This window comes from Salmo trutta, chromosome 26 (genome assembly GCF_901001165.1).
Source record: "Salmo trutta chromosome 26, fSalTru1.1, whole genome shotgun sequence".
Classification (NCBI taxonomy): domain Eukaryota; kingdom Metazoa; phylum Chordata; class Actinopteri; order Salmoniformes; family Salmonidae; genus Salmo; species Salmo trutta.
The window spans coordinates 28,699,454-28,722,323 of record NC_042982.1 but is presented as its reverse complement, the minus strand read 5'-3'; the positions used below and the strand labels follow the sequence as shown (position 1 = coordinate 28,722,323).

The window sequence follows — 22,870 nt, the reverse complement described above, 5'->3', positions numbered from 1 at the left end:
ATACTTTTAACATTATTGACAGGACTCAATATTGACAGGGTTTAATTCAGCATTGTCGTTCTTGTTTCTAGCCGGCCCACCATTCTGGTGGAGCTGGAGAGAGAGACAAGTGCAGAGGTCATGAACTTTGCTCCAGGAGACCATGTTGGTGTTTTCCCAGGGAATCTCCCTCAACTGGTGGCTGGAATCCGAAAGTTCCTTCCCCATACACTCCCAACCAACCAGTGCCTACAACTGGAATACCGCTCTGACTCCTGCCTTGGTACAACACTATTCAGTAATAATGGTGGTGATTGGTAACCATGGTAAAATCAGATTTTTTTTAGGAAGACATCATCTTCAAAAAATGGACACTGTTAAAATTACTCTGCATTTCTATTTCCCAACAGATGATGAGAAAAACTGTCAGACGCATCCCAGCATGCCCTTTGTCTCAGGCGCTCACCTACTTCCTGGATGTGACCACGCCCCCCTGTCAGAACCTCCTCCACAAGCTCTCTCAGCTGGCAAGACAGGAGGGGCACTGCCAGCATCTGCTGACCTTGGCAAAGGTAACTTCTGTTTGTCTCAAGGACTACTGTGTTCATTATTGTCTCTTGAAATAAAAATGAGATAAATCATGAAGAAAAAAAACTTTAACCTACCACCCTTTGGAATTGTATAGAATTGAAGAAAATACTATGTTTCATACATATAACTCTGTAAGCCGATGAACCTTCCAAAAAATTATATAAACAGATATTTCTCGTTATTTAGCTTCTGTCTTAATTTGCCGTCAGGACTCTCAGGAGTACACGACCTGGAAGATGTTCCGTGTTCCCAACTTCCTGGAAGTCCTGGAGGAGTTCCCGTCTTTAGAACCCTCTGCAGCCTTCCTCCTCAGCCAGCTGCCCCTGCTCAAGCTCTGCCTCTACTCCATCAGCTCCTCCCCTTAGCTCCACCCCAATGAGCTACATCTCACTCTGACGGTGCTCAACTATCACACACAAGGTATGTGACATTAGATTTGACATTTTTGTCACTTAGCAAACATTCTTATCCAAGGTACAGGACAGGGCAACTCACCTTAGAAATTGCAATACATCAGTTATCAAATGCTTTGAAAGGAATTTGAACTGCTATCTCTTGGCTGTGAAAGTAATTGTACTGTATTTTTCTGTACTACCTATAGATGGACAGGGTCCTCTTCACCACGGGGTCTGCAGCACCTGGCTGGATACCATTAAGAAAGGAGACCTGGTACCATGTTTCATCTACAGGTATAGAACGTAGTACTGTAACTGTACTGTACCAGCCTACTGACATACAGTCAGTAGGCTGGTACATTCTCCAATTGTACCAAATGCTTGCTTATAGCCTATCCCCAGTATAATTGATTGAGATTATTATTTTAAGTGAAGTTAACTGATTGTGTTATTGTTTACAGTTCAGGTGGGTTCCACCTCCCAGCAGAGCCCAGCACTCCAGTCATTCTGGTGGGGGCTGGCAGTGGCATTGCGCCCTTCCGAAGCTTCTGGCAACAACGGCTACATGACATGAAACATCCAGGTAGTGTGTGTGTGTCTGTATGTCTGTTTGTGTGTCTGTTGATACAAAATCTATGGTTTTGTCTTGGCAGGGTTCTCTGGAAGTCCTATGAGCCTGGTGTTTGGCTGCCAGAGTTCGGAGACAAAGAGGAGGCACTGGAGATGAGAAGACAAGGGGTCCTGAAGAGTGTTACAACCACATATTCCCGCTAGCCAGGTCACCCAAAGGTACTGTTGCATTGTCATTTTGAAAGAAATCATGTACTGAGTGAGCACTTGAAAAGCTTGATTGAATCTGATTGGCTTGAGATTCAAGTGAAGGTTGAAGCATAACATTTTTCCTATCTCCCTGTACTGTGCCTCCTATTCCTAACCTTTGACCTCTGTGTGTCAGCAGATCTATGTCCAGGATGTCTTGAGGGAGAAGATGGCAGGGGAGGTGCTGAGTGTGTTGTAACAGAAAGAGGGTCACTTCTATGTGTGCGGGGGTGTGAACATGGCCCAGGGAGTTACTCTAGCAGTACAGGAGATTCTGAGCAGCCAGCTTGGCATTACCCTCACACAGGCAGGAGCATACCTGGCCCAACTGAAGGTTGGTTCACCTTTCCTCTCAATCACTAATATGAAAACTAATGTGAATGCCATGTATCCTCTTAATCTAGTTCCAATACTGTAGTAAGTGGACAGTGTTTTACAATGCTTTAATGGTTTGTATGTTTTTCTTTTTTTGAAGATTCAGAAGAGGTACCATGAGGACATTTTTGGAGCCCAGTTTCAAAAGTGAGGTGATCGGGATGGAGAACGATCGACACATAGCATGCATTTTCCTCTATGCTTGTGATGCCCTGTTTTTGTTTTTGTTGATTGATTAGGATTGTCACTTTGGAACATGTTTGTAGCTGTTGGTGGTCCCAAACAAACCAGCTAGCCATCCTTTGGCCCACTGCTTGAAAAAGTACCCAATTTCACTGTTTTCACTTTTATTTTTAAAGCACTGTAAGTATATTTCAAAGAGATGATTATAACATTTACATTCACGTCATGATATTAAAGATAGATTATAGATGCATAGGTGATACGTATATGTAGTGTTTGTACAATATAACAGAATGTGGGATTGTTGAATCTGAATTATACATAATAGAAATATGCTTGTAATCCGAATGTGTTTTACTCATTGTGAATATTAATTTGAATAAAAATAATATTACATAATCATTGTAGTTGATGCCTTCTTGCAAGCCTCTGGTTCAGAGTATCAGTGACCACAAGAAGGTCAAAGAAGTAAAAGCCTATCAGTGCTGCTGAGGTTTGAGGAGTTTCTGCCTGGGAAAGTACAGCTAGGATTCCTTAGTTTAAATGTCAGAGAATTGGTCCCATCCCCATTGCAGTGTTTTAAATGCCAAAGAATGGAACATGTAGCTGTTCAATGTAAAGGAAGGAAAATATATGCCAAGTGTGGAGAGGAACATGATTAAGGTGAATGTGGGAACAATGTGAAGGTGAAGTGTTGTAATTGTGGGGGTAACATAGTGCAGTATGTGGTGGATGTTAGGTGCAGAGAGAGAGGCTCAGAGATATTTAATTAGTCATGATGTATCGTATGCAGAGGCTGTAAGACAGATTGGTGTAACTACAGTGTGGAATGATGGAGCTGCCATGGCTGCTCCTGTAGTAAGTGGACCTAATGTCAGGGCTTGTGTTTCTGGTAGAAGTTAGTAGGGATTTATATGTTTTTTATTTAATTTTCATGGTAGTTCAGAATTGGGCAGATCATGATTGAGCGTACATTCCAGCACAGTAGGTGGCGGCATGCACTTACATGATTGTTTGCTGACCGCCATGAGATCATAGAAGAAGAATATCCGTGCCTGCAGCGCTTAAAATGTAGATGTTCTGGAACGCGCCCCATGTTTACAGTGCGCTTTTGGTGCAAATTATCCCTGCAGAAATTACTTGCGGAAGTGGTGGTGGTCGTCGTCCATGCACGTGAAAAGAGGCCCTGTAGTTGGTGTTTGCTAACGCTGATCTTTGAGTTTACTGGATAATTACCTAGCTGCATTTTACGCGCATAGTGTAGTTAAATTCAAGTCCATTATGGCTGGAAGTCGACTTGAAAAATTCGGAACAGTGTTCACGCGGTAGGTCAAAATGTCGTGTTGCTAGCTAGCTAACGTTAGCCAGCTTAATTTCTGTCATTCAAGGTTACTGGAGGATGCCATCTAGTTTTCTAGACCCTTTAGAGTTTTCTAGCTAGGTTAGCTAGATACAATTTTATTTGATGTTGGAGTGTCTTTTCAGCAACTGATAGTCAATGCTATCAAGGCTATGGTTCCGCATAATATACATTCTAACGTTAGCTAGCTAGTCTAGCTCTTCGCATGTGAAAATGAGAATGCAACAATGGAGCAAATGCACTGGTTTCATTTTCAGAGTCCGAGATCTTATGCGTTCTGGAGTTGTCAAACAGTCTGACAAGCCCATTTGGTATGATGTATACAAGGCCTTTCCACCCAAGAAAGACCCGCTTTATGTCAGACCAGTGGCCAAGATCTATGGGAAGAAAGAAGAGGCTGTGCCTGACATCTTCTACAGAGAGGATGAAATCAGAGCGTAAGCTAATTAAACGGGTTGCCTTAAGCTTTTTACTGCCATTCAAAAGCTGTTAGGAATATACATGTGTTGATCAGCATCGGTCTCTGTTCCAGGAAATTCTATGAGGTGTATGGAACAGGGCCCAGAGCTTTTGATCTCTCCAAATCCAACTTTGTTTCAACATGCCAAAGGTATGGGCAATAAATCACATTGATCATAGGTTCGTCAGGTTTTAGGATTCCTCATACAATGCTGGATCCTAACTACTGCAGTTCTATAAAGTGTTTTTTTTTCTTCCTTTGTGTAGGTTTGTGGAGAAGTATACAGAGTTAGAGAGCTGGGGAGAGCTGGAGAAACAGTCCCTGTTTGAGGAGACTGGGAAGGCTCTCCTTGCTGAGGGCTTAGTATTAAGGAGGAGGGGTGGTCCTGCGGTGAGTAGACTGTTCAAATGATACAACTCAATCATTTTAATGCTGGCTGCCTGTTTTCCAAATACTCTATAGACAGACATACTACATGACCAAAAGTATGTGGACACCTACTCGTCGAACATCTCATTCCAAAATCATGGGCAGTATATGGAGTATTAAATGCTTTCCACTAGATGTTGGAACATTGCTGCAGGGACTTGCTTCCATTCAGCTACAAGAGCATTAGTGAGGTTGGGCTCTGATGTTGGACGATTAGGCCTGGCTCATAGTCGGTGTTCCAATTCATCCCAAAAGTGTTGGGTGGGGTTGAGGTCAGGGCTCTGTGCAGTCCAGTCAAGTTCTTCCACACCGATCTCGACAAACCATTTCTGTATGGATCTCGCTTTGTGCACCGGGGCATGGTCATGCTGAAACAGGAAAGGGCCTTCCCCAAACTATTGCCACAAAGTTGAAAGCACAGGATCATCTAGTATGTATGTATGCTGTAGCGTTAACATTACCCTTCACTGGAACTAAGGGGCCTAGCACGAACCATGAAAAACAGCCCCAGTACAGTTGGCAGGTAGCATTCTCCTGGCATCCACCAAACCCAGATTCGTCCGTCGGTCTGCCAGATGGTGAGGTGTGATTCATCACTCCAGAGAACGCGTTTCCACTGCTCCAGAGTCTAATGGTGGAGAACTTTACACCACTCCAGCTGACAATTGGCATTGCCCATGGTGATCTTAGGCTTGTGTATGGCTGCTCAGCCATGGAAACCCATTTCATTAAGCTCCCGACTAACAGTTGTGCTGATGTTGTTTCCAGAATCAGTTTGGAACTCGGTAGGGAGTGTTGCAACCAAGGACGGACGATTTTTACGCGCTTCAGCACTCGGCGGCCCTGTTCCATGAGCTTGTGTGTCCTACCACTTCGCAGCTGAGCCGTTGTTGCTCCTAGACGTTTCCACTTCACAATAACAGCACTTACAGTTGACCGTGGCAGCTCTAGCAGGGCAGAAATTTGACGAACTAACTTGTTGGAAAGGTGACGTTCTATGATGGTGCCACGTTGAAAGTCACTGAGCTCTTCAGTAAGACCATTCTACTGCAAATGTTTGTCTATGGAGATTGCATGGCTTGTGCTCAATTTTATACAGCAACAGGTGTGGCTGAAATAGTCGAATCTACTATTTTGAAGTGTTGTCCAAAAACTTTTGCATATACAGTAACAGTCAAAAGTTTGGAAACACCTACTCGTTCAAGGGTATTTCTTTATTTTTTTTAACTATTTTCTACGTTGTCGAATAATAGTGAAGACATAAACTATGAAATAACACACATGGAATCATGTAGTAACCAAAAAAAGTGTTACTTTGATTTATTTGAGATTCTTCAAAGTAGCCACCCTTTGCCTTGATGACAGCGTTGCACACGCTTGGTATTCTCTCAACCAGCTTCACCTGGAATGCTTTTCCAACAGTCTTGAAGAAGTTCTCACATATGCTGAACACTTGGCTGCTTTTCTTTCACTCTGCGGTCCAACTCATCCCAAACCATCTCAATTGGGTTGAGGTCAGGTGATTGTGAATGCCAGGTTGTCTGATGCAGCACTCCATCACTCTCCTTCTTGGTCAAATAGCCCTTACACAGTATGGAAGTATTGGGTCATTGTCCTGTTGAAAAACAAATGTTAGTCCCACTAAGCGCAAACCAGATGGGACGGTGTATTGCTGCAGAATGCTGTGGTAGTCATGCTGGTAAAGTGTGCCTTGAATTCTAAATAAATCCCTGACAGTGTCACCAGCAAAGCACCCCCACACCATCACACATCCTCCTTAATGGTTCACGGTGGGAACCACACATGCGTAGATAATCTGTTCACCTACTCTGCTTCAAACAAAGACACAGCAGTTGGAACCATAAATCTCAAATTTGGACTCATCAGACCAAAGGATAGATTTCCACTGGGCTAATGTCCATTGCTTGTGTTTCTTGGCCCAAGCAAGTCTCTTCTTATTGGTGTCCTTTAGTAGTGGTTTCTTTGCAGCAATTTGACCATGAAGGCCTGATTCACGCAGTCTTTGAACAGTTGATGTTGAGACGTCTGTTACTTGAAGCGTTTATTTGGGCTGCAATTTCTGAGACTGGTAACTCTAATGAACATATCCTCTGCAGCAGAGGTAACTCTGGGTCTTCCTTTCCTGTTGAAGCTAGTTTCTCATGAGAGCCAGTTTCATCATAGCGCTTGATGGTTTTTGCGACTGCACTTGAAGAAACTTTCAATGTTCTTGAAATTTTACAGATTGACTGACCTTCATGTCTTAAAGTAATGGACTGTCACTTCTCTTTGCTTATTTGAGGTTTTCTTGCCATAATATGGACTTAGTATTTTACCAAATCTTTTGTATAACACCCCTACCTTGTCACAACGGATTGGCTCAAACGCATTAAGGAAAGACATTGCACAAATTAACTTTTAACAAGGCACACCTGTTAATTGAAATGCACCTCATGAAGCTGGTTGAGAGAATGCCACAAGTGTTCAAATCTGTCATCAAGGCAAAGGGTGGCTACTTTGAAGAATCTCAAATATAAATACTTTTTGGTTACTACATGATTCCATATGTGTTATTTCATAGTTTTGATGTCTTCTATTATTCTACAATGTATAAAATAGTAAAAATAAAGAAAAACCCTGGAAGTAGGAATAGGGCTGTCAACTTTTGACTGGTACTGTATAGTGTGTGTGTATATACTAATCACTTACAAACATAAGACCTTCTGTTTGTAACGGAATGGCTGCACTTTTGCCGGTTGACCTGCAGGTGGCGTCAGAGACCAGGGATCCAGTGTTGGGCATGAAGCTGACTGACATGCTGGCGGAACTGCAGACAGATGCACCTGGCGAAACACAGACACCAGGAGAAGATCCACAAGCACCAGTGACTCCACAGTAGGCCTCTGCAACATGGCTTCAACCACACTCTTCACCTAGATGGAACCCATAGGAGGGGGGCTTGTGGTAATGGCTGGAGCTTATTAAGTGGAATGGTCTCAAATACATCAAGTACATGGTTTCCATGTGTTTAATGCCATTCCATTTGCTCCGATCCAGGCGTTATGAGCCGTCCTCCCCTCAGCAGCCTTTACTGATGGAACCAACCATCCACCTCCACTGACTAAAAAGGGACTTTCAGTATCTGTCCAACACTAGACTGATACTCCTCAGTCCAGACTTTCTGAACAATGGATCAACAAGAAAGACTTCTTGTTCAGTGTTTCTGGGTGGGCCTGGGCAGCTTTCACAACCCTCTATCTTGACTGCAGGTTTTTGACCGGTAATGTGTAGGATTCCAAGTTATTGTACATTTCTGGTCTGGAACTTTGTAAGACTGATGTTATGCATAAGGCTGTAAATGCATATTCAATGTGTGTAATATATACTGTATGTCCTACTGAACTCTTGAGTATTCACTTGCAAGATGATGCTTACGTTGCAGTGTGCTTTGACTTTCGACAGGCCACCCCTGTTGATAGGTGACGTCGCTGTGATTATTGATTGGCACAGAGTGATCAGTAAAGTAATTATATGTTCTCGAATGTGGCCTCTCTTCCATTTTTCCTCTGTCGCTCACCCTCCGTTATCTTTCAGTTACGCTGTAGAACACTCATGCAAGACAAGCAAGCTGTGAGTGAGTGTTGATATTGCATTCTCCATTTGCTGCTGTGACAGTCTAATTCAGCAGTGTCTGCTGCCTGAGCTTCTGGGATGAAATGGAGATATTAATGCCGTATTGCTTCACAGAGAAATACCACTGAGCGCACAACCACATCAGCCGACTGGGGATGAGTAAATAAGCATCACAGGTGCCACATTAAAATAAATGCAAGGTAACATCTGTGGAAGGTATTCCACCAGATAGGAAAGGATTGACATCAACACATATGCACTGAATGATTGGTCATTAAACTCCACAACTATATTTAAATTAAGATTAGTTTCTACTGCCACAATTCAAATGAGCACCACACCAACATTGCATATTGTTCTGAACATAATCTTGGCATATGTGTTTTTCCATGTGTATTTCAGATTCAATAACTTCTCAAAGCGCACCAGAATAACATACCAAGTAACCAGTTATTAGAACCTGCAGGTTACCTTTTCTCTTCTCTAATAAGGATGATCATCCGTCTTGCTGTTCTCATTGCTTGCAGAGACTTTGATCCACTATATGACCTAGCAGCCCTGCAGTTCAACTGCCATTTGAAAATAAATCTAAACCGCGCTTCTATCTAGAGCCTTGGCTTTGATATAGAGAAGTACTGGTCGGGGTTATTTGCTCAACAAAAAAACTTGCATCCATGAGCGTTTTCCCAGTTCCAAAGTCCCCCCCCTCTTTCCTCCACCATCTTTTCAAAGAGATGACCTTGGCGGTGTTTCTCATTATCAGCCGTCTTTCTGTTTATCGAAAGAGAACTGTCCATCTCACAGTCTATTCTGCGCTCGCATGGAGAGGAGAAATGATATCACCAGAGTAATGGAATGGGTGATTGTCTGCACACAGTCAAAGAGAAAGCAATTCTGTGGCGGATGGATGGCTAGACTGTCTGAGGGCCTAATGAACAGAAAGGATAGAATCAGGTAGAGAAGGGAAAGAATCGGAAGAAGGGAGAGTTGGGTTCGGAATGAAGAACAATCCTTGTCTGTCTGCTGAATCCACAGGCTCATTTTATTTCTTTCATCACATTCCCAGTGGGTCAGAAGTTTACATACACTCAATTACTATTTGGTAGCATCGCATTTAAATTGTTTAACTTGGGTCAAACATTTCGGGTAGCCTTCCACAAGCTTCCCACAATAATTTTGGCCCATTCCTCCTGACAGAGCTGGTGTAACTGAGTCAGGTTTGTAGGCCTCCTTGCTCGCACAAGCTTTTTCAGTTCTGCCCACACATTTTCTAAAGGATTGAGGTCAGGGCTTTGTGATGGCCACTCCAATACCTTGACTTTGTTGTCCTTAAGCCATTTTGCCGCAACTTTGGAAGTATGCTTGGGGTCATTGTACATTTGGAAGACCCATTTTTTTGTATTTATTTCACCTTTATTTAACCAGGTAGGCAAGTTGAGAACAAGTTCTCATTTACAATTGCGACCTGGCCAAGATAAAGCAAAGCAGTTCGACACATACAACACAGAGTTACACATGGAGTAAAACAAACATACAGTCAATAATACAGTAGAAAAATAAGTCTATATACAATGTGAGCAAATGCGGTGAGAAGGGAGGTTAAGGCAAAAAAGGCCATGGTGGCAAAGTAAATACAGTATAGCAAGTAAAACACTGGAATGGTAGATTTGTAGTGGAAGAAAGTGCAAAGTAGAAATAGAAATAATGGGGTGCGAAGGAGCTAAATAAATACTATAAATATTTGCAACCAAGATTTAACTTCCTGACTGATGTCTTGAGATGTTGCTTCAAAATATACATACAATTTTCCTCCCTCATGATGCCATCTATTTTGTGAAGTGCACCAGTCCCTCCTGCAGCAAAGCACCCCCACAACATGATGCTACCAACCCTGTGCTTCACGGTTGGGATGGTGTTCTTCGGCTTGCAAGCCTCCCCCTTTTTCCTCCAAACATAACGATGGTCATTATGGCCAAACAGTTCTATTTTTGTTTCATCAGACCAGAGGACATTTCTCCAAAAGGTACGATCTTTGGCCCCATGTGCAGTTGCAAACTGTAGTCTGGCTTTTTTATAGCGGTTTTGGAGCAGTGGCTTCTTCCTTGCTGAGCGGCCTTTCAGGTTACACAGTTTTACTGTGGATATAGATACTTTTGTACCTGTTTCCTCCAGCATCTTCACAAGGTCCTTTGCTGTTCTGGGATTGATTTGCACTTTTCGCACCAAAGTACATTCATCTCTAGGAGACAGAATACGTCTCCTTCCTGAGCAGTATGACGGCTGTGTGGTCCCATGGTGTTCATACATGCGTACTATTGTTTGTACAGATGAACGTGGTACCTTCAGGCGTTTGGAAATTGCTCCCAAAGATGAACCAGACTTGTGATCTACATTTTTTTTTTCTGAGCTCTTGGCTGATTTCTTTTGCTTTTCAGATGATGTCAAGCAAAGAGGCACTGATTTTGAAGGTAGGCCTTGAAATACATCCACAGGTACACTGCCAATTGACTGAAATTATGTCAATTAGCCTATCAGAAGCTTCTAAAGCCATGACATTTTCTGGAATTTTCCAAGCTGTTTAAAGGCACAGTCAACTTAGTGTATGTAAACTTCTGACCCACTGGAATTGTGATACACAAATTATTTCACTTATAATTCACTGTTATTAATTTTTCCAACAATTGTGTCATGCACAAAGTAGATGTCCCAAACAACTTGCCAAAACTATAGTTTGTTAACAAGAAATTTGTGGAGTGGTTGAAACACTTAGGTTTGAGTCATTAAAAGTCATTTATGTAAACTTTTGACTTCAACTGTAGCCTACTGAATATTCTGACATGCTTTCTGTACGTGTTGTATGGTTGAGTTTGTAAGTTCTAGGTGGAGAAATGCGGAGAGCAACCATTAAGACGGAATTAATACAATGAACTTCACGAAGGAGGCCTTTAACTAGAGAAACACTGTCTGGCAGTAGATGGCTTCTTGGCAGCAGCCACAAGATTTCTCAATATTTCCTTTCAAAAGGTATTTTCAGGCAGATAATACATTTTTTCTGCCAGGCTTCTGGCAAGGATCTCTGGATACAAATGATTCCAATTGAGCATGGACTGAAATGTAATTGATCAAAATGCCATTCTCTCTGTCATTGGAGTGTGAGTGTGGATAACAGTTTACTGCTTCTGGCATAGATTTCTAAAGAAGCTGTGGAGGAGAGACTAAATAAAAATGAATTCTGTAAGTGAAAAGTGTTTGGGCGAGAATTCTGCTTGAGGGCGGTGTTCTGTTTATACAGTGCTTTCGAAAAGTTTTCAGACCCCTTGACTTTTTCCAAGTTTTGTTAGGCCTTATTCTAAAATGTATTACGTTGAGGAAAAAAATCTATCTACACACAATACAAAGCAAAAACAGGTTTAGATTTTTTTTCTAATAAAATAAGTTAGAATTCATTGAAATATCACATTTACATAAGTATTCAGACCCTTTACTCAGTACTTTGTTGAAGCACCTTTGGCAACAATTACAGTCTCGAGTCTTCTTGGGTATGTCGCTACAAGCTTGGCACACCTGTATTTGGGGAGTTTCTCCCATTTTTCTCTGAAGATCCTCTCAAGCTCTGTCAGGTTGGATGGGGAGCGTTGCTGCACAGCTATTTTCAGGTCTCTCCAGAGATGTTCGGTCAGGTTCAATTCCGGGCTCTGGCTGGGCCACTCATGGACATTCAGAGACTTGTCCTGAAGCCACTCCTGCATTGTCTTGGCTTTGTGCTTAGTCGTTGTCCTGTTGGAAGGTAAACCTTTGCACCAGTGAGGTCCTGAGAGCTCTGGAGCAGGTTTTCATCAAGGGTCTCTCCAGTACTTTGCTCCATTCATCTTTGCCTTGATCCTGACTAATCTCCCCATCCCTGCCTCTGAAAAACACCCCCACAGCGTTATGCTGCCACCAACATGCTTCACCGTAGTGATGGTGCCAGGTTTCCTTCAGCTGTGACGCTTGGCATTCAGGCCAAAGAGTTCAGTCTTGGTTTCATCAGACCAGAGAATCTTGTTTCTCATGGTCTGAGAGTCTTTAGGTGCATTTTGGCAAACTCCAAACGGGCTGTCATGTGCCCTTTTTACTGAGTGTCTTCCGTCTGGCCACAAGTCTTGATTGGTGGAGTGCTGCAGAGATGGTTGTCCTTCTGGAAGATTCTCCCATCTACAGAGGAACTCTAGAGCTCTGATTGACCATCAGGTTCTTGGTCACCTCCCTGACCAAGGCCCTTCTCCCCCGATTGCTCAGTTTGGCCTAGCGGCCAGCTCTAGGAAGAGTGTTTGGTGGTTCCAAACTTCTATTTAAGAATGATTTAGGCAACTGTGTTTTTGGTACGTACCCTTTCCCAGATCTGTGCCTCGACACAATCCTGTCTCGGAGCTATACTGACAATTCCTTCGACCTCATGGCTTAGTTTTTGCTCTGACAATGAGACCTTTATATGGACAGGTGTGTGCTTTTCCAAATCATGTCCAATCAATTGAATTTACCACTGGTGGACATCAATCAAGTTGTAGAAACATCTCAAGGATGTTGAATTAGCTCAATTTCTAGTCTCAGAGCAAAGGGTCTGAATACTTATGTAAATAAGGTATTTCTGTTTGTTTTTTTGACTACATTTGCAAACAATTCTAAAAACCTGTTTTTGCTTTGTCATTGTGGGGTATTGTGTGTTGATTTGAGGATTTATTTATTTTTTCATCCATTTTAGAATAAGTCTGTAACAAAATGTGGAAAAAGTCAAGGAGTCTGAATACTTCCGAAGGCACTGTATGTAACCACAAAACTATTCTTACTTGTTTACACCTGGCACTTGGTTGGTTGTCAAATGTGATCAGTGGTAGAAAATAAAACTGAATTCATTAAATATGTAACAATGTATTTTCTCAATGTTGGGTAGCCTAGGTTGTGTAAAATATATAATTGAATGTGTTTTTATTCTGGTTTGTAAGGGGCTGTAGAGTGTGCGTGTGTGCCACTGTATATACTCTACCATAGCCTATATACAATAGAACATTCAATAATTCATTCAATGGCTGTATTTACATTTTTCCATATTCATAAATGGGTCGAAATGTAAATTGAACTTTCTCTTCAATGCTTTCTCCCACTCTGTCTTTTTCTTCCTGCTCACTGGCAGTGCTGTCACAAAGCTATCTCATCTCATTGGCATTGTACAGTCGGTGTCTGAAACTGCCTTAATTGTTTTGCCTTTCTATTGGTTACGATAAAGCCTGGCTTGTCAGTCACTTTGGAGGAAAACTGTATCACAATTTGCAAGACAGTGGGGTGAGGGAGTTAAAATATTTTTTTTGTGTCATGTTTTATTTTTTACATTTGATATCCTATGTCATTATGTCCTAATCAAACCATCCCTTTCCACCTTAAACAGCCTAAAGTTTAACAGTGTTTCACTTGATGTGTAGTTTTACCTGGAAGAGCTATTGATTTGGGCTGGGCAATGCATACAACAGTTCATACTCAATGCAGTCATATGTTAATCTTGCATACATAAAGGGGTATGTAAACATATAAAAATAGGCGTTCAAACAGACAGAATTCAAATACAATTATTTGATCAATGGGAGTGAAAAAATGTGCTGTGCATTGATAACCACACGAAAGTAATAACATAAATACGGCACGTTTTTAAATTATTTCACACAATAGCCTGCTGAATTTGCAATAACTTTTCTTTCATTTTGATTCCGGCACAAATTAAAATGTGACACTGACTTGCCCATGTGGACTGATGTTTAAGCATCGTCTCAATGATGAGTTAAGCGTTCGACTAGCCACGTGCAACATCCACGCGCAGCTACAAAGCTGCTAGAGTTAGCGGCAGGTTGACATGCAAAATCCCCCAACGTAGTACAAATGAAGCCTGAGCTGGAATGGGAAGCCAACTGAAGCTGGCTAGGGTTAGAAAACCCTGATTAGATCTAGCTTGCTTCGTAGTATACCCCTCAGGCTGTGTCGACTCCAATGATGAGATATTGATTGGCTGAGAAATGTCATTGTTGAATAATAACCCCGGGCTATGAGGATTTCGCCCATTGTAGAGAGATTGAAAGTGAGAGCTTTCTCAGCCACTGGGTGGCACCCCAATCATACACGGAGTATTTCTCCCTTTTTGGGGTCTACCCATGCACACGCACATATTCAACACAGTTCAGTGAGTAATTGTCATCTGTGGCAAATTGAAGGGCAGATGCTTGTTCCAGCGTTCTTCCTATTTAAATGATCTTGTCAATATTTTTTACAAGGCCTTGGTTTTCCTCCCCCTACCTGTGACTGAGTTTGGATTTAGTAAATATATAATAAATAGGAGAAAAAGGAAGACACGTTATTTATCAAAATCTGTCACTTCTTTTGTCACCTTACTCACAGTACAAGTCCTTTCAAGGGAGAAGGGTTCACAAAATGTCTAATGTGGGAGAGCATGCCTGTCATTTGTGTATGTATAGCAGGCATTTTAAGATATCCTCCTTGAAAATACAGCTTTTTCTCAGTTTACTTCAGTCGCAACATCCTTTTGTAAGGTCATTTTCTCCAGTCATCCATCCATTACATTTCTTTCCCCAAGGCACCATAACTCCTCTGTCAGAGAGCATAGCCGCAGGAAGTACGGGTGCTGCGTGCCTGATAAATCAATATATATATATATATTTTTTTTTAAGTAAAACATTTTTATTCCAACAAATGAATAAACCTGGTCTTTATTACTCCTCTATAGCAGAGTCAGCGGTGGTTAAGGTTCTGGGCAGGGTACTGGGTGGAGACCGGCTAGTGGTGACTGTTTAACAGTCTCATGGCCTGGAGATAGAAGCTGTTTCTCGGGCCCAGCTGTGATGCACCTGTACTGTCTCCACCTTTCTAGATGGTAGTGGGGTGAACAGGCTGTGGCTTGGTCATTGGTGATCTTCTTGGCCTTCCTGTTACACTGGGTGATGCGTTGCGCTGACCGCACCACCCTCTGGAGAGCCCTGCGGCAACGGACGGTGTGATTGCCATACCAGGCGGTGATACAGTCCGACAGGATGCTCTCAGTGGTGCATCTGTAGAAATTCGTGAGGGTCTTGGGGGCCAAGTCGAATTTCTTCAGCCTCCCGAGGTGGAAGAGGCACTGAAGGGACCATTTCAGGTTGTCATTGATGTGCACACTGAGGAACTTGAAGCTTTTGACCCTCTCTACTGCGGTCCTGTGGATGGGGGGTGTGCTCTCTCTGATGTCTCCTGTAGTCTATTATCAGCTTCTTCGTTTAGTTGACATTGAGGGAGAGGTTATTTTCCTGGCACCACCCATCCAGGACTCTCACCTCATCCCTGTAGGCTGTGTCATCGTTGGTGGTAATCAGTGTCCAAAACATTTTGCATTAATCTAAATGCATGAGAATTCAGTAAAAAAAAAAAAAATGTTTACCTTTTATTTAACTAGGCAGGTCAGTTAAGAAGAAATTCTTATTTTCAATGACAGCCTAGGAACAGTGGGTTAACTGCCTTGTTCAGGGGCAGAACGACAGATTTTTACCTTGTCAGCTCGGGGATTCGATCTTGCAACCTTTCGGTTACTAGTCCAACGCTCTAACCACTAGGCTACCTGCCGCCCGACTTGCTTCAGAAAGACTACAGTATGAGGCTACATACCGTACATGAACGTGCAAAATGACTAGCTTCTGGGATTAGCCACTGAGTTTCCAAGGATAATAGAGAAGGACACAGTCACTTAGCACGGTAACGTTCTGTGTTCCATTAATTAGATTAGGTTACATAAGGCCAACTGGGAAACTGGGTGGGCTTGGATGATAATAATGTCACCCTGAACGGTTTGCTTGACCTGGCTCTAAAACCTGCACCTGAATTATATTGTTATTTTTTACAAAACCACTATGCGATATGTAAAATAATATGAGATGAGTTTAAAATCTTGTTTTTGCAGTGTGTGGAGAGCATTCTCTCGCTTCCTTAGTGCTACTGCCCTGGCTCTATGTGCACACATCAAGTAGATTGAGTGCAGCAACCATCTCCTACTTGGCAACTGGGAAGCATTCATCTTTGACATGTCCAATACCACCCTTGTCCACATCAGTCTAGTTGTTCAAGCAAGCACTAATCCATTAGTGGAATTGATGGACAGTAACAAAATCTATGTTGAATGCAATTCAATTAATGTGTATTTTTACCAGTGTAAAGTGGGTGGGAAAAACAAAACTCATAATGGCAACTTTCTTTAATTGGACATATGAGGGACATACTTAAATTAACTATTTGTGTCTGTGTGGGTGGGTGGGTGTGTGGGTGTGTTTGGGTGCATTTGTATATCTGTCTCTGTCTTCATGTTTAGACCCTTGTCTTACAATGAGAGTTAAGTTGCTGGTAGTGTGTGGTTGGCTAGCATCAGGGCTGAAGTCTCATCACGAGGCCCAGGTGCAGATGGAATTAGACAATAAGAGGTGTGAAAGTAGTAAATTCAGAGGAGCGGAACGGTTGCTCTGAGGGAGAAGGAGGGAGGGAGAGGAGGGAGACCGGGTTATATGAGCGTTTTAAGGGGTTAGATTTGCGGTGTCTTGCCCCCTCCAACCAAAACCCAGATAAAACGGGAGTGTGAACACATCAGCGAGTACCCATGACAACTGAAGAGGAACAAATGTCACACTGAGCACTGGATGACTGGCAGCCGCCTGCTCCCTTCATCCCCCTCCACCGCCAGCCGTGGCAAATGCCACAGGATGTATTATGCAGATACAGTAGTCACACACACTCCAGCCCAGAGAGCCAGCCAGTCAAAGAGCTGAGAAGTTCAATTCAGAGCCTCCACTCTGTGGCTGTCTGTGGTACAATTTTAGACAGGTGTCCATCTGTCTGGGTTATTGAAATATTAAAAAACACAATCTGGGATATTTCTATCTGCTCATTGATAAATACCTTAATGAGATTAGTATAACTGTCTTGCGTTAGACCTACAATATGTATTCACAACACCAGGATTAAGACTACGTGTGTAAAGGAGGTGCTTCCTTTGTGGTTTGAACCAGTTATCCATAGTTCAATGCATTTTGTCATTTAGGTGAAGTGTCCCTTTAAAAAAATGTTGAATGCTTATTCATATCGTTCTGCAAGCATGCAGTGTCTGAAGATCAACAGTGGACCACTGGTCTGGTTCGTCTCCGTCTGTCTGGGTGGTGGCAGAGCGAGGCGCCCGGACGGTAAAGGACATCACCATAATCAATGGCAGGTTGGCTCCACTGGGGGTTGGAGCCCTTTCACAAACCCTGTTTGTCTTACTCCTCCGCAAGCAGCTCGGGCGGGTGGCTTGGAAGAAAGGCTGTTATACCGGTGTACTGGTCAGGGTATTGATTGGGACCTGCTTGTCTGTTGTTTGTTTATTGTTTATTTATTTCTCTGTGCTGGGAGTCTAAGCGTGAGACCAAATCTCCATAACTCGAAGACAAGTTCCAAACAAATAAGGGCATGTTTCTTGTACCGCTGGTCTGAAAGTACAATCTCTTCGCAGTTCTCTTTTCCCGTGGCTTGGGCATCTTTTCATTGGAGATCTTCGTCCGAAGTTTAAATGAGCATTGTGCCATGTAGACATTTAAAGGTGCATTTTGCACGATTTTCTTATTTGAAAATTAATATTAAAAACTGTTCAACTCAAGCAGTGGTGTTGGTAGACCATGTCTCTCTCTATTCATGTCTGTCTGCAAGTACAATTGGCAGGCTGACTGTGTCCATGGCCGGGTAAAGGGTTAAAAGGTTTCCTGCCAGGTTCTGTCTCCTCACTGTTGACGTGTGTGTGATCCAGGTCAATGTAATTTGCTCTGCAGGCTTGTTAATTTCAGACGGCATTAAAATGCACAGGCTCACTCTGGGCTCCGCCCCAGGCTGTTCCCTCGCCCCTGTCACCTACAGCACCTTTCGCATGATACAATTCAAAATAATTGGCCAGATAATTAATCCTTGTGAAATGGCCTCCTAATAAGTGTAAATTGCATACAACAGCTTAAGCTCGCTTTTTAAAATCTCATCAGAGCTCACGATTAAGCTTGAAAAGGACCAGGCCTGGAGAGCTCTCGAGGCCCATGCAGCACATTAAAGTCTCTCATTTAGCCACGTCTCTCTCTGTGCTTACCTTCTGCCAAAGTGTTTATTTCTAAATAATGATGGAAAAGGCACTATTGACAGATGGAGCAGGCAGGAGGTGGTGGAGTGAGGGCAGCTTGGGGTATATACTGTAGCACCATGCCTGGTGGTGGAGAGAGGGCAGCTTGGGGTATATACTGTAGCAGCATGCCTGGTGGTGGAGAGAGGGCAGCTTGGGGTATATACTGTAGCACCATGCCTGGTGGTGGAGAGAGGGCAGCTTGGGGTATATACTGTAGCAGCATGCCTGGTGGTGGAGAGAGGGCAGCTTGGGGTATATACTGTAGCACCATGCCTGGTGGTGGAGAGAGGGCAGCTTGGGGTATATACTGTAGCACCATGCCTGGTGGTGGAGAGAGGGCAGCTTGGGGTATATACTGTAGCACCATGCTTGGTGGTGGAGAGAGGGCAGCTTGGGGTATATACTGTAGCACCATGCCTGGTGGTGGAGAGAGGGCAGCTTGGGGTATATACTGTAGCACCATGCCTGGTGGTGGAGAGAGGCCAGCTTGGGGTATATACTGTAGCACCATGCCTGGTGGTGGAGAGAGGGCAGCTTGGTATATACTGTGCCTGGTGGTGGAGAAAGGGCAGCTTGGGGTATATACTGTAGCACCATGCCTGGTGGTGGAGAGAGGGCAGCTTGGTATATACTGTGCCTGGTGGTGGAGAAAGGGCAGCTTGGGGTATATACTGTAGCACCATGCCTGGTGGTGGAGAGAGGGCAGCTTGGTATATACTGTGCCTGGTGGTGGAGAAAGGGCAGCTTGGGGTATATACTGTAGCACCATGCCTGGTGGTGGAGAGAGGGCAGCTTGGTATATACTGTGCCTGGTGGTGGAGAAAGGGCAGCTTGGGATATATACTGTAGCACCATGCCTGGTGGTGGAGAGAGGGCAGCTTGGTATATACTGTGCCTGGTGGTGGAGAAAGGGCAGCTTGGGGTATATACTGTAGCACCATGCCTGGTGGTGGAGAGAGGGCAGCTTGGTATATACTGTGCCTGGTGGTGGAGAAAGGGCAGCTTGGGGTATATACTGTAGCACCATGCCTGTGGCTCTAAGACACTCTAACCTAGGGTATCATTCACACCCTGGAGGGCCGGAGCACAACGGTACACACACACACACACACACACACACACACACACACACACACACACACACACACACACACACACACACACACACACACACACACACACACACACACACACACACACACACACACACACACACGTCTCCCCAAACCACAGCATCAAGACCCTGGCATGCAGCCCCTCCCCTCCCTGCCTGTCTATGATCGCTACTAATAAGTTAATCCGTTAACTGCCACCACATTTGCACACAGCGAACTTTAGGCAAAGAATAAGCAAGTAACCGGACTGTAGTAGCAAGTGCCTTTGACAGTAGCTACAGCTGACTTGAGGCTATAAGCAGGAGACAGCGGGGAGGGAAGAATGGGAGCTGGCTGGAGGCTATAAGCAGGAGACAGCGGGGAGGGAAGAATGGGAGCTGACTTGAGGCTATAAGCAGGAGACAGCGGGGAGGGAAGAATGGGAGCTGACTGGAGGCTATAAGCAGGAGACAGCGGGGAGGGAAGAATGGGAGCTGACTGGAGGCTATAAGCAGGAGACAGCGGGGAGGGAAGAATGGGAGCTGACTGGAGGCTATAAGCAGGAGACAGCGGGGAGGGAAGAATGGGAGCTGGCTGGAGGCTATAAGCAGGAGACAGCGGGGAGGGAAGAATGGGAGCTGACTTGAGGCTATAAGCAGGAGACAGCGGGGAGGGAAGAATGGGAGCTGACTGGAGGCTATAAGCAGGAGACAGCGGGGAGGGAAGAATGGGAGCTGACTGGAGGCTATAAGCAGGAGACAGCGGGGAGGGAAGAATGGGAGCTGACTGGAGGCTATAAGCAGGAGACAGCGGGGAGGGAAGAATGGGAGCTGGCTGGAGGCTATAAGCAGGAGACAGCGAGGAGGGAAGAATGGGAGCTGGCTGGAGGCTATAAGCAGGAGACAGCGGGGAGGGAAGAATGGGAGCTGACTGGAGGCTATAAGCAGGAGACAGCGGGGAGGGAAGAATGGGAGCTGACTGGAGGCTATAAGCAGGAGACAGCGGGGAGGGAAGAATGGGAGCTGACTTGAGGCTATAAGCAGGAGACAGCGGGGAGGGAAGAATGGGAGCTGACTGGAGGCTATAAGCAGGAGACAGCAGGGAGGGAAGAATGGGAGCTGACTGGAGGCTATAAGCAGGAGACAGCGGGGAGGGAAGAATGGGAGCTGGCTGGAGGCTATAAGCAGGAGACAGCGAGGAGGGAAGAATGGGAGCTGACTGGAGGCTATAAGCAGGAGACAGCGGGGAGGGAAGAATGGGAGCTGACTGGAGGCTATAAGCAGGAGACAGCGGGGAGGGAAGAATGGGAGCTGACTGGAGGCTATAAGCAGGAGACAGCGGGGAGGGAAGAATGGGAGCTGGCTGGAGGCTATAAGCAGGAGACAGCGGGGAGGGAAGAATGGGAGCTGGCTGGAGGCTATAAGCAGGAGACAGCGGGGAGGGAAGAATGGGAGCTGACTGGAGGCTATAAGCAGGAGACAGCGGGGAGGGAAGAATGGGAGCTGGCTGGAGGCTATAAGCAGGAGACAGCGGGGAGGGAAGAATGGGAGCTGACTTGAGGCTATAAGCAGGAGACAGCGGGGAGGGAAGAATGGGAGCTGACTGGATGCTATAAGCAGGAGACAGCGGGGAGGGAAGAATGGGAGCTGGCTAGAGGCTATAAGCAGGAGACAGCGGGGAGGGAAGAATGGGAGCTGGCTGGAGGCTATAAGCAGGAGACAGCGGGGAGGGAAGAATGGGAGCTGACTTGAGGCTATAAGCAGGAGACAGCGGGGAGGGAAGAATGGGAGCTGGCTGGAGGCTATAAGCAGGAGACAGCGGGGAGGGAAGAATGGGAGCTGACTTGAGGCTATAAGCAGGAGACAGCGGGGAGGGAAGAATGGGAGCTGACTGGAGGCTATAAGCAGGAGACAGCGGGGAGGGAAGAATGGGAGCTGACTGGAGGCTATAAGCAGGAGACAGCGGGGAGGGAAGAATGGGAGCTGACTGGATGCGATAAGCAGGAGACAGCGGGGAGGGAAGAATGGGAGCTGACTGGAGGCTATAAGCAGGAGACAGCGGGGAGGGAAGAATGGGAGCTGAATGGAGGATATAAGCAGGAGACAGCGGGGAGGGAAGAATGGGAGCTGACTGGAGGCTATAAGCAGGAGACAGCGGGGAGGGAAGAATGGGAGCTGACTGGAGGCTATAAGCAGGAGACAGCGGGGAGGGAAGAATGGGAGCTGACTGGAGGCTATAAGCAGGAGACAGCGGGGAGGGAAGAATGGGAGCTGGCTGGAGGCTATAAGCAGGAGACAGCGGGGAGGGAAGAATGGGAGCTGGCTGGAGGCTATAAGCAGGAGACAGCGGGGAGGGAAGAATGGGAGCTGGCTGGAGGCTATAAGCAGGAGACAGCGGGGAGGGAAGAATGGGAGCTGACTGGAGGCTATAAGCAGGAGACAGCGGGGAGGGAAGAATGGGAGCTGACTGGAGGCTATAAGCAGGAGATAGCGGGGAGGGAAGAATGGGAGCTGACTGGAGGCTATAAGCAGGAGACAGCGAGGAGGGAAGAATGGGAGCTGACTGGAGGCTATAAGCAGGAGACAGCGGGGAGGGAAGAATGGGAGCTGACTGGAGGCTATAAGCAGGAGACAGCGAGGAGGGAAGAATGGGAGCTGACTGGAGGCTATAAGCAGGAGACAGCGAGGAGGGAAGAATGGGAGCTGACTGGAGGCTATAAGCAGGAGACAGCGAGGAGGGAAGAATGGGAGCTGACTGGAAGCTATAAGCAGGAGACAGCGGGGAGGGAAGAATGGGAGCTGACTGGAGGCTATAAGCAGGAGATAGCGGGGAGGGAAGAATGGGAGCTGACTGGAGGCTATAAGCAGGAGACAGCGAGGAGGGAAGAATGGGAGCTGACTGGAGGCTATAAGCAGGAGACAGCGGGGAGGGAAGAATGGGAGCTGACTGGAGGCTATAAGCAGGAGACAGCGAGGAGGGAAGAATGGGAGCTGGCTGGAGGCTATAAGCAGGAGACAGCGGGGAGGGAAGAATGGGAGCTGACTGGAGGCTATAAGCAGGAGACAGCGGGGAGGGAAGAATGGGAGCTGGCTGGAGGCTATAAGCAGGAGACAGCGGGGAGGGAAGAATGGGAGCTGACTTGAGGCTATAAGCAGGAGACAGCGGGGAGGGAAGAATGGGAGCTGACTGGATGCTATAAGCAGGAGACAGCGGGGAGGGAAGAATGGGAGCTGGCTAGAGGCTATAAGCAGGAGACAGCGGGGAGGGAAGAATGGGAGCTGGCTGGAGGCTATAAGCAGGAGACAGCGGGGAGGGAAGAATGGGAGCTGACTTGAGGCTATAAGCAGGAGACAGCGG

The 22,870-nt window shown here is 45.4% G+C and overlaps 1 protein-coding gene and 1 pseudogene across 1 annotated transcript; both read left to right on the top strand.

The window, feature by feature from the left end:
- Positions 1-2,741, top strand: part of LOC115163878 (nitric oxide synthase, inducible-like) — a 43,045-nt pseudogene extending 40,304 nt beyond the window's left edge.
- Positions 2,742-3,446: 705 nt separating this feature from the next.
- Positions 3,447-8,133, top strand: LOC115163593 (28S ribosomal protein S23, mitochondrial). Its single transcript, XM_029715610.1, has 5 exons — positions 3,447-3,667; positions 3,960-4,139; positions 4,235-4,312; positions 4,429-4,552; positions 7,359-8,133. The coding sequence occupies exons 1-5, from the start codon at positions 3,624-3,626 to the stop codon at positions 7,488-7,490; spliced, it is 558 nt and encodes a 185-aa protein (XP_029571470.1). The 5' UTR covers positions 3,447-3,623; the 3' UTR covers positions 7,491-8,133.
- Positions 8,134-22,870: the final 14,737 nt, after the last annotated feature.